The sequence below is a fragment of the Mustela putorius genome, unplaced genomic scaffold, assembly GCF_011764305.1.
Source record: "Mustela putorius furo isolate JIRA1106 unplaced genomic scaffold, ASM1176430v1.1 tig00000275_pilon_pilon_pilon, whole genome shotgun sequence".
Classification (NCBI taxonomy): domain Eukaryota; kingdom Metazoa; phylum Chordata; class Mammalia; order Carnivora; family Mustelidae; genus Mustela; species Mustela putorius.
Window position 1 is genome coordinate 17,185,039 of NW_025421341.1, and position 15,539 is coordinate 17,200,577.

Genomic DNA, 15,539 nt, shown 5'->3' on the forward strand with positions numbered 1-15,539 from the left:
TTATTCTCTATAGTGAGCTTGATTATGGAGAATGTAGTCTTGAGCCATGACAAAGTTCTAGCAGATATATAAATAACATTATAACCTTTAGACACCTCATAATTCACTATGCTAGAACAGACTTAGAAATGTTTGTGATAGTCCCAAATTATGGATATAATTGTAGAGACTCCTGGCTTTTCCCTTATTTGTGCTTCTATCAAGTGTAAGTGTAACGCATTTTGTGACTTTTTTTTCATACAAATCAGCCTCATTCGGAAATTTTACTAAAATTTATTTTCTTTTGCATGGTGGCACTATTTTTACAAAAAACAAAGTTTGGGTTTCTTGCTTCTTTTGTTTTACAACCACTTCCTGATAATTACAGTGGATACTATCATTTTGGCTTATATAGCAGGTGAATGACTAGTTCAGAATATGAGTCTCACCACATGTCAGATTCAAATCACAAAATCACATAAAATAATGGGACTTCTGAGTCACTCACATGTAGTCAAAATCCTTGAATACCCAAAACTGACTGTATATGCCCTTGAAAAAAAGGTAATTTGAATGTCTTGACATATTTTATTCTTTGCAGACCTGGAACAATTGAAATGTTTTTGTTTTTCCTTTTTTTTTTTTTCCATTTATAAATCTACCTTCATAGTGCTCCTTCTGCCAGTGAGAAATATGGTACTTACAGAAATTTATTTTTATAGAGTCTATAAATATTGAGTGAAAGCTGTTAAAACTGTTGGAGACAAACTTCATCTGCACCTTTCAAAGAGTGACTGAATCAGTTTGTAGGAGTGCAATAGCATGTATCAGATCTAAATTTGCTAAACAAAATTAGCTGCGTGCCATTGTTTGTCTTATCTCTTTCTCTGGCTCATGGTGTGCTAATTCTGGCCACAAGCAATACAGTAAGCACAGAAATAACTAATGCCGCTTTCACCAACAGTTGCATAAAATGTTTTGTCTAGTTCAATTTATCTTAGAGCTTTTTATACTTTCAAATTTCATCCTGTACTTAAAGAAAAAAAAAGGTCACTAAAGAATGATACTGGAATACCAATCTCTTCAGTTTCTGTTAATTCTAAGTACACTTTTAGAGGTTTCGCTGTATCACCAGGAATAATGGGCTGCTAAATTTGAAGTTTAAACAACTGGGAAATATTAGTAACTGCTCAGTTGATATTTTTACATAGTAAAACTGAAACTTGAAGTGCCAATCCTGTTATTGCTACTTAAATGTGTTAATATATTAAAATATTGCCATATATCTGAACTGAGTACTGATTTTAATTTAGATGCACAGTTTCATTCACAGCTAGTAATAATGTCTACTGTAGTTAAAATGGCCACATTTAACTTAGCCAGAGGGTAAAAGTCAATGACAGATTGTTATCCATGCTAAATAACAAACGATTAAAAATTCAAAGAGCTATATGTTTCAAGGGGTAGGGCCTTAGTAATATAACTTTTACATACCAAAACTACAAGATTCCTTTAAAGCACACATTATAAACTACAGAACTGTCCAAGGGACAGTATTACCTGACCCATACTTAAAAATATGATATCAAGAAAATAGATATATACCTGGATTTGGCATAGTCATATTTAGAGAAAATATTCTGAAAATTGCCTGTATGTATCACATATTTTCACCAAAAGACATACTGAAGTGCTTTACAGTGTGATTTTACTACAGTCTTTTTTTTCTTGAAACAATGTGTTCCTCTTCATTAACAGTGGACACCAACTACATACAGTAAAAAAAAAAAATAATTAAAATTACACCCAAAGTTCTTAGTAAAAGAGGAATGACGTTGTTTCTTAAAATATATAATTTTTAAATATAGAAAGAGTTATCATAAAGTTGTTTTGTTTTGTTTTAGCTTCAGAGAGACCCTCTCTTGCATTGGTGCATTACAAGGCTCTGTTTTTTGCATTTTTATTTCTGAATTGTTTTAAAAGAAGTTCCCAAAATCGTATAAGTGCAGGGCCCAAAACCTTGGATATACCTCTGCTTTGAAGCTTTTTCAAGAAGACAAAGCTTACATGATTGTTTCCTTTAATATACAAAATACAAAGAACTACAGAGAGTCCATCAGAGAAGGAGAAACACAATATAACCTAAAGGATTTATTGGACAGGTTTCTTCACATGACTACAGGGAAAGCAAAAAGAATTGCTGACCTGAGGGCAGAAGGACTTGGTGTGCTAAACATCCTTTTCTCACGCAGTGTGGTAAGTACAGTGGAGGGGCCGTGCCTTTGAGAGGCATCCCTAGCTTCTGTCACTTAAGCAGAAGGCAGAGCCAACTGGTCCTCAGGACAGCTCAGACATGTAATCATACCAGACTAATGCACCAGTCGGGCTTCACCCTCACATACTACTTCTTTATATCTCTATTTCCTCATCTACAAAGTAAGAACAATAATCCCTGACTCAAACTCTCTTCTCATGAATTCTTAGAGGAAAAACAATCAAGAAAGTTACAGGAGAATTCAGACAGAAGTGCTAACGTCTCCACATCCAAGTCTCTCATTAACAGATTACTCTCCAGACTGTTAGATAATTTCAAAAGTTATATTAACTCTTTCAAGCCATTATAAACTAAGGTACAATTAGGATGCTGCAGTGACCTAGAAAGGTTGACTTTCTTAGAACCTGGTAATTGAAGAAGAAATGTCTGGACGAGCATCTTTCACTCATAGAATCTGACCCTATAAATACTATAATCATTTCACCAATTTTCAGAATGCAGAGTAGATCATCTTAAAGAACAGCTGAAAGAATCCCAGTCACCTTTCAGTTTAGTTATGCTGAAGAGCTTTCTTCATAGGACACCTTTTAAATGGTAGGCACAGGTCTATTTGTCTATTTTAGGATACCAAGAAATCTCAGTTATAACAAAGCTGTATTATCGCATATATCTAGGTATAGAAAATATCACATTTAGTCTGGAACCCTTTTTTCATGAAATACTTATTAGCATCTCTCTGGAGGCAAATGTGCCTCCCAAAGGTTTGGAAAACTACTTAGTAATGTATTTTTTATATTGTGTTTTATTGGCCTCATCTATCCTTCCTTAAAAGAAAGGAGAAAGTTGACACCTTAGTCTTCTTATAGGTCCTCCTGTTCCTAACACTGTCCTGAAATATATTGAAGAATCAGTACATGCTCACTGCTTAAACACTTATTAAAATTTTTAAACAGGAGATAAGAAATAGCAATGTAATGACACATAAAAATAGTGGGCCACTAAAAGTTACATTTAAGAATGGTATTCACATATATTTAACTCACCAAAAATAAAACCAACAGAAATACTTTGTACCACATTATGAACAGACTCTAAAAATGGGAATGGGGGCAAATGATATATTCTTGGAAACAATCCATTGAAAGAAATATCCTAGGATGCTTAAGAAAGCAACTAAAGAAATTCCCAGCATAAACATGTCTAATATCTATTATTAAGAATTCTATAATTATGTTTTTAGAACAGCTTACTTTGTGCACTATATGGTTTAATTACAAATAATAGCCACCCAGGAATGAGCTTAAAATTGTTTCAGCGAATGTATGTTATTTTTTCACTTAAAAAATATTTTTAAAGAGCTTACTATATATGTGGCACTGCATTTGTCTCCGCAGGGCATAAAAACTCCTGCTCTTAAAAAGTTGAAACTACACTGTGGCTTAAGAGTAAAGGCCAGATATGGATAAGGATTATAAGCTAATCAGTGAAAAGAAAATGTAATGAAGAGGTATGATTTAAGGTAGAATTGAAAAGATTCAACTGCTTGAACAGGCAGAGTCACAAGTGAGCCATGAATTCCAGGAAAGGGGCAAAGCAAACGCAGAGACAACAAGCAAGGCACAGTCACGGAATACTGACTAGGTCAGTGTGGTTCTTAGGATACAGCTTAAGAAAACTCTTAAGAATGGATTTTTAAAAATCTGAACGCTATCTTAGTAGGCTTTGAACTTTACAATAGGAATCCATTGAAGGCTTCCAAATAGAAAGTAGGCTAATAAAAATATATTATAGATGGCCATGTGGCACGAAGTCTTGGCGGTGAGAGGACATCAGCAAGGGAACCAGTACAGAGGGTCTTGAAATAGCCCTGCTCTGAAGTTTTTAAACACTAGATGAGGTTAACAAAAATCTTCGGGAATAAGCTTTGTAATCGATAAGCTATGTAATCGAATCCCCTTAAAAACACCAAAATGTGTTGAACAGCTTTAGTTCTAGACAACATGATAGGACAAAAGGAACTCTGAAAATGGAAAGTGTGTGACTAAAAGAAATACTGTTCTGTTTTATTTTTATTTGGTTTTCTTAGGTCCCTATAGAAAGAAACTCATATTCTCATATTCTCTAATCCTATAGGGAAGAATACAAAATAATGACAAAGACAGATTTTAGTAAAAGGAGAGTTCGCCTAAAGCAAAATTGTCACTGCCATCCATGACCTCAATTAGGCATTCCCCTGCTAGTGATGGCAACCATCCTAAAATAGAGAATTGTACTACTTATTATTGAAGTTCTAACTACACTAGATATAGTCACAGAACCTGGAGAGTCTATTGCCACTTTTTTCCGTCCTAACCAGCCTAACCATGAGATATCCTTAGCAGACCATCGATAACCAGGAGATGCATCTAGTTAAAGCAGGTTTAGAATCTCCATTTGTATCCTTAAGGCTTAAAACCTCAATGTTCACCTATACAGGATGTATATGGGACAAGACATCAGTAAAGGTCAGAAGAGCAGTAAAAATGGAGGTGAAACGGATTATTTACAAGTCTGATCATTGTGGGAAATACACGAGTGCTTATTTCACCATTCATTGTGTTTTCTTTAAGCACTTTTACACTATGTTTAAAATGAAACATATATAAACATTCATACAGCCTTGATACCTATCACTCTAACTTCCTAAACTCAGAAACGAAGTCTTGCATATTCTTGCCGGTATTTAGTATGCTTCACTAACCCCTACAATATTGGGAATAACATGATTAACAGTAATGACCCCGAGCTATTTCTCATGGGAGAGGTTTAATGATGTCGCACAGGAAGTCCCATGGCATGTCTATGTTAATATTTTACGGGGGGTTCATTTTCATCTCAGATTCCTAACAGGAAGTGACTCTTCCTGTCAAAACAAGTTTCCAACCTCCCTTCTGTCTCTATGGCCCCTGAGAATGCTAATCAAATCCCAGAAAGCTTTGGCACTTAACGGAAAGACAGAGACAATCAGAAAGCGTTAAGGCGAAATCAACAACACTGCAAAGTAACAAGGTCCACAGGCAGCATCTTCTAGAAGGAGGCAAATGTGCCACAGAAATACATTTATAAAGTTTTAATACTTAAAGCTTAGCTTATATACTTAATCAAAGAATATAACTGCGATCTTAGCAGAGATCTGAAGAAAGAAAGCCCAATAAAGAGTAGAAAAAATAAAGATCCTTGGTCCAAGGAAGGGCCTGGAAGAATCTGAAATATCCCCAGGATTTGCTGGTTAAGGGTCCCCACCAACTAACCAGCAAACTCACTGTCTATTCCTTATAAGCCATTTTATTTAAACTTGTATACTACTTAACATAGAACAGAGATATAACCATTCTCTTCTTCTTGGTCATCTTTATAAAGTCCCAGGTAAAAGAAAACCTTGAAGGCGCTACTATATACAGATAAGAGTGCAGATGCTCTTATGTGACTTTCAGAATCAACACTCCCTCGATTCTTTTTTTTAATCTTAATGCGTGGCAAGCTATAAATGCAATCAGTGATTATTTCCTAAATATAAATTAAGGATGATGATGATCCCACGGTCTTCCCCTTGAAAAGAACTTCTCAGTAGGATAGTTAGGCCTATAGTTCTGATCCATTTGTTTTCATTTCAACTTTGCAATTCTCTTTTAAAGCAAAACTACCTTGTATTTGTGTTTTTTTTTTTTAAGTGTCCACAACTTAAATTTTCAAGTACTTCTTTGTGTGTCGAGGAAAATGATATTGGTGTCAGAAGCTGTCAGCTACCTTACATCATCTCACTTCTGCATGCTTACAGGTTCCTCACTTAAAAAATGATCAGACTGCACGAAATAGCTTCTAACTAGTGCTAGATTTCTGTGAAGTAAGCACAGGAGAGTGGAGGCAATAGTGGAAGGAAAGAGGGGGAGTGACAAAGTCAGGGAGCACAAAGCTATCATCTAGCTGCAGCTTTAAGAGAAGCAGCTCCCCCCACCACCACCCTCACCCTTTACCTGTTTTAGATACCAGGGTTACACACGTGAATTCACTTGAAAAGAAATCCACTAACAAGATTAATTAAAAACCAAAGGATTTCTCTTTCTAAAAGCTCTAAACACCATGCTACTGTCTAACTGAATTATTTCAAAATTCAAGATGTTAACCATTTAGGTTATCACCTTAGCCACCCTAATAGAGACTCAGAAAACTGAGACACACAGCAAGAAGTCTAACCCAAGATCACCTAGAAAATGATTGTATGACCAGAATCCAATTCTTCTAACTTTTAGTGCTTTCCCCTGTAGCATCACACAACAGCAGGGCTGCTGTATCGCAACCCACAGTTCAGGTGTGCACTATTCCCATTAAATTCTATGTGGCTGCTGCCCCCTGGATTTGTGCAAAGCAACGGGCCTGCAGAGTAATCACTTAAAATGAAAACCACTGTAAAACAATTACTATATGTTCAAAGAAAAAAAACACTCTACAATTCAATCGCATATTGAATTGAAGACCATTCTCTTCCCTCCTAAAAAATTAATACAAAAAAATTTAATACAAATAGGAACCACTAGTTTAAGTGTCAAATATGAAAACAAGAAAGTGACTTCAAAGCTTTGATTAAAGATTTGGAAAATAGGCCAATTTGTATAATAAATATGACAGAATTATCAAGAATTCAGAAAGAGAAAAAGATATCTACAATGAAATCTAAAAAGACCACAGAGCAATTCTGAAAAGTAATATCTTGGGGAAATGGATTTCAAGTACAAATGCTTTGGTTTAATGACCAAAAGGTTTTCTTCAGACAGAGGTAGTCTGCTGAAAGTTTACATTATGTTACATTGTGTTTATTTATATATGCATGTGCATACACTTTTAAATATAACAATTAACTTGTTACTGGAATGTATCTCAATATTAGGGAAGACTTTAAAGCCAGTTTTCAGAAAACTGCTATACAATGGACAAGTAGAGTATATTACATACATTTTCCCCTCAGGCACAGAAGCCAAGTCACAAAGACATGGAGTGAATGCTCAAGGTATTAATAAAAAACTGGAGGAATTTGTCCCCACAATGTAGAAATACTGATTGAAAGCACTTAGCCATGCCCTATGTCAAACTTAACCACAAAACGGGCAGTTAATGTGTCCTTCAAAGTAGGTAGCACAGCTACAGGCTCAGGAAACATCAATGTAGGACCTTTTCATTAAAAAGTAATAATAAAGAAAATTAAGGAATTGTCAGTATAAACTGTAAATTCCAGTCAACAACTGCATGAGAAAGCGTGAAAAGTATGGCTTTACTCCAAGTGCCCAATATTTAAAATAATCCAGAGAATGAGTGTTAGATAACATGCAGTTTTGCTCCATATGGTCAAATGTAACACAGCAGAACATTCCTAAAATGATATAACCTGAAGAAAAGCTTATAATATGATTAGATTCTGCCCTGAATACATACTCAGATCATTATAAAAGATAACAGTGGAATATGCTTGACAATTAATTTTTGTAGAACAGCTGTAGGTTTGAACATGCATAAGCTAATTTTAATGTAAATATTAACATCTTTATAAAGCAGTATCTCTCAAAAGGGTGAAATCAAGCAGCAAGTGCCAACAAGGTTGCAGGTAAAAGAACATCTTTTTGGATCATTTGTTTCATTTATGTTTCGGGCACTTACAAATTACACATAGATATCCAACAGCAGCAGAACATTGTAAAATAAAGCAAAAACTTGTTGCTCTTTTTAATATCTTAAATTTTCTTAATAACTGGCTTGAAATAATATAAATACGACACCACTTTAAAGCACTGCAATGTTTAAGGCAATCTCATTCAATTTATTATCTAAAATGTGCACCTTGCATAGTCATTAATCTAAGGTGGTTCTAATCACAAGGCTTCAGAGAATATTTAGAGCATAATTGCTTACATCCCTGGTATTTCTTAAAAGGGGGTAGTCTACCTTCTATCCTTGGTCAAGAGGGGTCTGAAAGAGGGAAGAAGGGACTTCTCTGTAGAAAGATCTGGCCTTGGAGTCAGGGTTTCTGAGATGTGCTAGTGATCTTGGATCGATGCCTTTTTATTTTCTTTCAGGAATAAATCTGCGCAATGGAATGGGTTGCAATTGTCCAGCCAACCAGCCATATCAGATTTATCAGAAAGAAAGAATGAAAACTGGCTCAGAGGACTCCTGCAGTGGCTGAGTGGCAGGTTGCTGGGAAGGCACACACACAAAAAGAATACACTTGGTGGTGGAGGGGAAAATATATATATTCACATGTGTAAACTCAATAAATAATAAGATGTAAAGAAAGAATCTACAGTAATGGAAAGTGTGAATGCATAAGACAGATGATAAATAGTACCTCTATTTAAGAACTAAAGGCATGAAAGCTCATGAATACTAAATATTTGAATCCACTTTAAGGAGGAAATATGATTTTTGCCTCAAATGAATGCAAACTCTAAAAATCAGTCAATGCAAACTTAGTGTGTTCAGGTTAGTGTAAAAAATACATAAATCTTCCATGAAGTACATGCCCTGGTAAATATTCTAATGTAATTTCTTAATTAAGACACATTTCCCATGACTAAATGAAAAAATATATAAAGCACTAAGTACTGATTTTCTTAAAAATTGATTTTTCTATGCACAAATGATTAGAATAAAAGCAGTTTAGTTTAAGTGGGGAAAAAATCAGTAGATGAGGAATCATGACACAACCAGTCATTCAATTTTATCCTAACGGTCCATATTATAGTATTTTCAACTTATCTGCAGTTATAATAGGTATAAATTGGTTTAGAAACATTCTGAAGAAAAAAATACCTTCTTCTAAAATGATTCTTTTTACATACATAAGAACTTCAAAGCTAAGAGAAAAAAAAATAAAACAGTATATCCCGTGGGTGTGCTTCCAGTAAACATGTGTAAGAAAGATTTGTTTTTCCTGTATTTATGTATTTGTATTTAAGATCTTTTTCATCATTTATCTAAGTTTTATTAACTTTTTTCTTCTCAAATGTATAGAAACTGACCTTAAGTTTGAAGATCTCTCTCAAATATATAGGGAAAAAAATCGGTGTTATTTTATAGTATGAAAAGCAGAACTAAGTTACTTGCAAATAAGAAATGGAAACTGAACTTGTTTATCCCATATCTATTGAGGTATGTAAGAGCACTGCTTCAATATTATATATTGCATTTCAATACAAAGGTAGATACTATTTTTTAATCATGTCAGGAAAAGATGATTTTTGAAGTTATCTCTTTTGGTGGTAAAGGCTTTATAATAGTCATATAAATTGCCTTTGGCTATATATACTATTTCGAGATAAAATGAATTACTGGAAATAAAACAAAATTCTTAAGACATTTAAAAATTGTCTTCTCTAAAGTTGATTTCTTTTCCCAAGCAAGAGGAGAAAAAAAAAAAAGATCCTTTTCCATTACAATTGTTCTAATAAATATCTTAGATCTATACAAGGAATGGTCCCCCCACCCATATCTTTATTCTGTTCACATAGAGCAGTAAATAAGGTGCATTCCTTCTGCTTCTTAAGAAATTAGCATTTCAAAAATATGCCACTTTCCCCTGAACTCCAAGCGTGTCTAATAATGCGAGAAGCAGATTGTCTTCCCTCGTTTCCTTAATTTGTTTCATCTAAAAGCAATTCACTCAACATCTTGTCGCCCTCTGGCAGCTTAGTTTACTTATCCGCACTTAATTTCTCATTTGGACCAAAACAAACTCCTCCAAACTGCTACTGACTGCTAACCGCGAGAGGGGAGACACGCAATATGTATTTACTTGGGAACACAGAGCCTCGCACACACAGCCACAGACACACAGAGCCTCACTCACACTCCAGACAGTAACTTGGTTTTGCAAAAGCACTATATTAAACCCAGCTGAACTTTCCTTGCCAGGTGCGGCTGGGTGGGGGTGGGATAGGGTGAAAAAAAAAAAAAGAAGTCCCCGGGGGCATTTGCAGTTTCCAGTGGATCACCTTAGCAAGCGTGTTGCAATTATACTAGGGATGCACCCGAGAGCTTTTCTTTGTGCGGCCCTTTCATCTAGATCACTTTGTGTTTTGAACAAGTGAGACTCGCCTTTGTGCCCCTAGAATTTCAAGTACAGAGTCACACACGGAACAACAATGGCACGCTAATCCTCGCGTTCTAAATGGGCTCACTTGTGGGTCTGACAATTTGCGGGGGGAAGCGAGAAGAGACCAGCGAGGGCGCGAGGCGGTGTCGCCTGAGACGAGGAAGAGGACAGCTGCAGAACTAATTTGGATTACATTCTTTGCAGAAATTCTGAAAAGGGCTTTTCGGCATAGCTCAACCCTGAGCCACACAGTTAATACCAAATTGCCGCGGACTCGGAGCCGGGTCCTCCAGTGGCTGAGGCTGAACCAGACAGCCCCCAGTAGGTTGCCTCGTAGAAATTCCTCTCGGCTAAGTCTGCATGTCGGTAGCAAATGCTTTTGAATGGGTCAATGTGCATAATCAACCCATTGAGGGAAAATATGAAGGGACTCGGAGTGGGGAGGGAGATAAAAAGGGATGTATCTAAGAGGCCGCTTGGAATCTCAAGTCCGTGTTGGTGTAATTCCGGAGGTGGCTGGAGCGCGGGACCTGGTATGCATGAAGAATTTCGGAGTATTTGGGAGGGTGCAAAAGGCTAGTACAAACGGCGCACACTGGTGGCATTCGAAGGTCATTTTAAAAGGCTCGAGGATTGCAACTTGTTATTTACTAGGCGAGGAGGGGTAGGCGGCGGGGGCGGAGCGGGAAAAACCACAGCGCGTTGTTTTCTCGGTGAGGTCAGAAGGACACCCTCCGGGGGCCTGAAACTCTCCTATCGCCACTCTCGGGGGCTTTATCTCCTCTAGCTGCCTCCCACGCTCCCGCGACCAGCCCCGGATGGTTCCGGAAATCTCCCCCGCTCTCCAAACGGCCACCTTTGGCTGCATCAGACACCGGTCCTCAGTCCTTTTCCTGTCCCACTTTCATCCCCAGGAAACTCAAGTGTCAGAAACTTTGAGCAACCTCGCACTGCAGGTGCCGTCGTCAGCCCTGCCGGCTGCGGTGCGCCAGCCCCACCCGGCTGCCTCTCGGGGGTCAATTAGCCTTCCGCGTGTCCGGGTACCTGGGGCTCAAGCTTTCCTGCCAACAGTGGCAGCGCAGTCGCGCCCGCCTCGGGTTAAATCAATTCGCGCAACGGGTCGGCTCGGCAGCCGCGCCGGGCAGTAAACAGAGAAGTTGGAGGGACTCCGGCCAATAGCAAGTTGAACTACAGGAAGAACTCTTCCTGAAGCCAAACAGCAACCGACGGGAAGGCCGGGCCCCCGGCTCGAGTATGTCAACCCGTCAACCCCCCCTCCCCCGCCACTTTTTTTTTTTTTTTTTTTTTTTTTTTTAAAGAGAGCACGCAGGCAAGCAAGCTCCCTCAAGTCAATGGGGCGAAGGCTCCGGGACGCCGGCGTAGGAGGCCCGGAGTTCTGTGCCCTCCGGCCGAGGCGCGCCCTCCTGCCGCGCTCCAGCTGCCCAGGCTGGGCTCAAGTCGAGTCTGACCCCCGCAAGCTCCGGGCGACGGGGGACGCAGCGGCCTCCGGCAGCGCACACAGGTGCAAAGCGCCGCTCTCGGAGCTCCACGCCCCACCGCCCTCCCGCTCTCAAGAGGCCCCGCTGACACCGCTCGGGACTTCAGCCCTTTCGAAGCCCGGGCAGCGAGCGCTTCTTGGAAGCTTTTACTCTCGGGGGGGGGGGGGGGGCGGAGGACCGTCTCCTCTTAACTCGGGAATTGTGTCTCCCATGTCCCACACAACAGGCGGGGCCAGAAGGGATCCCGCTTAGGCTCACAGAAAACGTGCGAGAAAGGGAAAAAAAAAAAAAAAAAGGAGGAACAGAAAAGGGACAGGGTCGCAGCGTGACCTATCACGGTAAATAAAACACAGGTACACAGCAAGGTTAAGTTTGGGGACAGAAAGAGGGATGAATGGAAGCGCGAGGAAGAGGCCCGGGTGGCGTGCTCCCTCCACGCCTGGGAGCCAGAGGGTCTCTGTTTGGGCGAAGGGGGCGAGGGAGCCACCCGGGCGCCGCCGAGCCGGCGGCAGCAGGTTCAAGAACTGAGCGCGAGAAGGAACCGCGCGCGACCCACCTGACTGAGAAGCGTTGGGCTGGACGGTCCCCGCCGCCAGGAGAAGGCTCACCCAGACCCACAGTCCTGTCGCCAGCTTCATTTTTTGGAAGTCTCAGGTCCCGTGCTGACAATTACATGTCCAAATGGCATATCCCCTTTCGGGCACGCGGAGGAGATCCCTCAGCCGGGCGCGCCGGGGGGCGCGAGGGGAACCGGCGCGCGACTTGCGCGGTGCACCCGCTCCGAGCCGGGGCGACCGAGTCAGCGCCCGCGGGTCCAGGGCCGGGGACCGGAGGAGGGGGTGAGTGTGCGCGCTGGTGTGCGCGGGTGGGAGTGTGCTCGAGTGTGTGCGCCTGGGGCTCCGGGCCGGACTGTGCAGCTATTTTCCCGTGTGAGCCTCTGCTTTCTCGCTCCCTCCTCACTTTCTCTCACTGGTTGGTCAACAATAAAAAGGAAGGGGGAAAAAGGTTTCCAAAAAAAGTTGATTGCAAAGAGGCGGTAGGTTTCCGGCCTCTCCCCCCTGCCGGGCTATGTTCGGCTCCCTTTTCAGTTTCCTTGCACCTCCAGTCCAAATTGGGAGGGAATGGGAGGGCGGTGGGGGGGAAGCTTCTCGCTTCTCCCCCGATCCTGTCCTTCTTTTTCCTGTCAGCTTTCCTCACACTTGTCCGGCGGCTGCGGTAATTAAAGCTCCGAGCGTCATTTCCAACGCTCCGCGGTCTCCAGCTGCAGCCCCACAGAGAAATTAATAAGACTCCGGGACTTGGGGGAAAAAAAAAAAAAAAAAAAAAAAAGGTGGGGGGGGCGGATAAAACAACCCTCCACGCAACCAGGCTGGCTCTGCTCAGCCGCGAAAACCCCGCCCCCGCTCTGACCCAACTAGTCCCGCCTTTTCCCCCGCCCCCACCCTAAAGGGAGATCTTATTGGCTCAGATACTCCCCAAAATTCTCAGTCTCAGGAGTTGGGAAAACACCTGTCTGGGAGCGGGCGCGTGCTGGTGGGGGCGGGGGGGAAGCGGGATTTAAAGGGCTCACCCGAGACAACAGACTGAAACGGAGGCCCGAGACAGCTGGCCTGAGGAGTGTGGAGACCACCAGAGAGTGGCTTATGGGTGTATATATATACATATGTGTGTGTGTGTCTGTGTTTTTTTTTTTTTTTACAAGAAAATCATCATTTTCTCTATTGTCCCACCGTGTTCATCCACAGACTGGACCTAGAAATAGAAGAAAAGAAAACGTTGCTTCAAGCATAAGGCCTTCACCCTTCTCTATCCCTTCCTGAGCTCCACACTCAAAATAATTTACTGGTTTAGCAACCTAGCCTCTGGTGGTTAGGTGGTCCTGGGAATATAATCACCTGTTTTCCCAACTATGCCATCTCGCCCACCATTCTCACCCTCCCAAACGGACCACATTTGCATAGCTACATCCTTTGATTTTCAGACTTTGTCTTTTCACCTTTTCTTTGGACTCTAGGATAACTTGGTTTGGGGGTCATTGCCATTGAGCAGATTCTCGTCCAAAGCCATGAATGTGGTTCAAGCCTAGAAATTGTCCCACTCCTCAGCTGTTCAATGTGTTCAACTGAAGGCCATGCCAGGACATAACCAACACAGATGATTAGATTTATACTACAGTGGACCCAACTTTAGGCTCTTTCTGTATTGTTACTCAGCAAGTCCACACTCCCCAAAACCCAGTTTATTGCTGACTATAAGAGTTCCTTTGCCATTCTTGATTAAAAAAAAAAAAAAAATATATATATATATATATATATATATATATATATATATATTGGGTCATATCCGTGTACATATCCCTTGCCTTTTACAGCTCTGAAACTGTATGCTGGGGCAGAGGCCAGCACCTCCTGGGGGTAGTAGGTTATTGGTTTGGTATTTGCACAGGCATTCTATGTATGAACTATTTTACATTTTATTTTTCTCTAGAAGCAGAAAATATATAAATAAAAAGTATCAGGGGACCTTAAAAATCAAGCCACCTCACTTCTCACTTGAGACCTTCCCATCCAGCCCCCACATCTTTTATCTGTAGCCTTGTCCCTCAAGAATTCTCATGGAGCTGAGAACAGAGAAAAACAGCAGCCTCATCCCAGAAACCTAAAGCCTTCCCTTTCTTAGGCCCACAGCAAGGCACAGGCCCAGAGAGGAGGCCAAGCAAGCTGAGAATGCTGTTTCACCCAGAAGCAGCCTGGTGCCTGAAGAAACTAAACCCAGAACAGACGATGGTGACTTGACCAGAGTGGTACTGATTGCTTCAGAACTGTGCGCACTGCTCTTTGGGATTATCTTTGCTTTCTATTTTTATCACCCTCCCTCTCTTATTTTCTTTCCTTTCATTCAATATCTTCTCAGTCTCCTTTCCTTAAATCTGCTTCTGCTCTTGGTGATGATGCTCAAACACCTCTCTTTCTACTTATTTTTAAAACTTTCCTTCTGTCCCTAGAGTAACAACTTAAGTGTTTAAAAACAAAAATAAACAAGCAAAAAACCTTCCTGCTTTGGGGAAAGTTTAAGTTTCTATATTTAAAAAGGTCTTGTTTCTGATAACAGTTATGTTATAAGAAGTTGAAGAAACTGTGTATTTTAGCTTAAGTTGAGGAAAAAATTTATGGATAATTTAGGTTGCTGTTTTTCTACATGTGTCCATTGTGATAGTTTTTCTTCTTCATCAATTTTATAGATCTTCTGTAGGAATTCTCCTATATATCGTTGTCTCACCCATGCATCTACAATAACTTGGCAAAAGAGAGATTTCAATTAATATTCACTGGTAAAAAACAATAGTCTAAAATTGTTTGGATGCTTGACAGTCTGTGCAAGGCCACCACCAATTAAATTACCTTGCATACCCATGGGGGAGGAGGATTCCGATTGAAACAATGATTGCTATCTAGTCGAAGTCGGATATTTGACGAGCAGTCAATAAAATGAATTGGCATGAAAGTTCTACCCAACAAAAGCATCTTCTGTTGCTTTTGATGGTGACTGGTCTACTCAATCACAGTCCAGTTTATATAATTTGATTATGAGACTACAGAGACTTAGCTAGGAAGCTAGTACCCTGTGTGGAACAACTGGAAAAGTGAGAATGTAAAAGCCATGA

General features: G+C 40.4%; 1 protein-coding gene across 4 annotated transcripts in view; it reads right to left on the reverse strand.

The window, feature by feature from the left end:
• The window catches only part of ERBB4 (erb-b2 receptor tyrosine kinase 4), a 1,164,764-nt gene extending 1,151,580 nt beyond the window's left edge, over positions 1-13,184 (reverse strand). For all 4 annotated transcript variants that reach the window (XM_004767012.3, XM_004767010.3, XM_004767013.3 and 1 more), the window contains exon 1: positions 12,432-13,184. In XM_004767012.3, coding sequence (XP_004767069.1) covers positions 12,432-12,513 — 82 coding nt within the window. In that variant the 5' untranslated portion in view covers positions 12,514-13,184. The remainder of the gene's footprint in view (positions 1-12,431) is intronic.
• Positions 13,185-15,539: the final 2,355 nt, after the last annotated feature.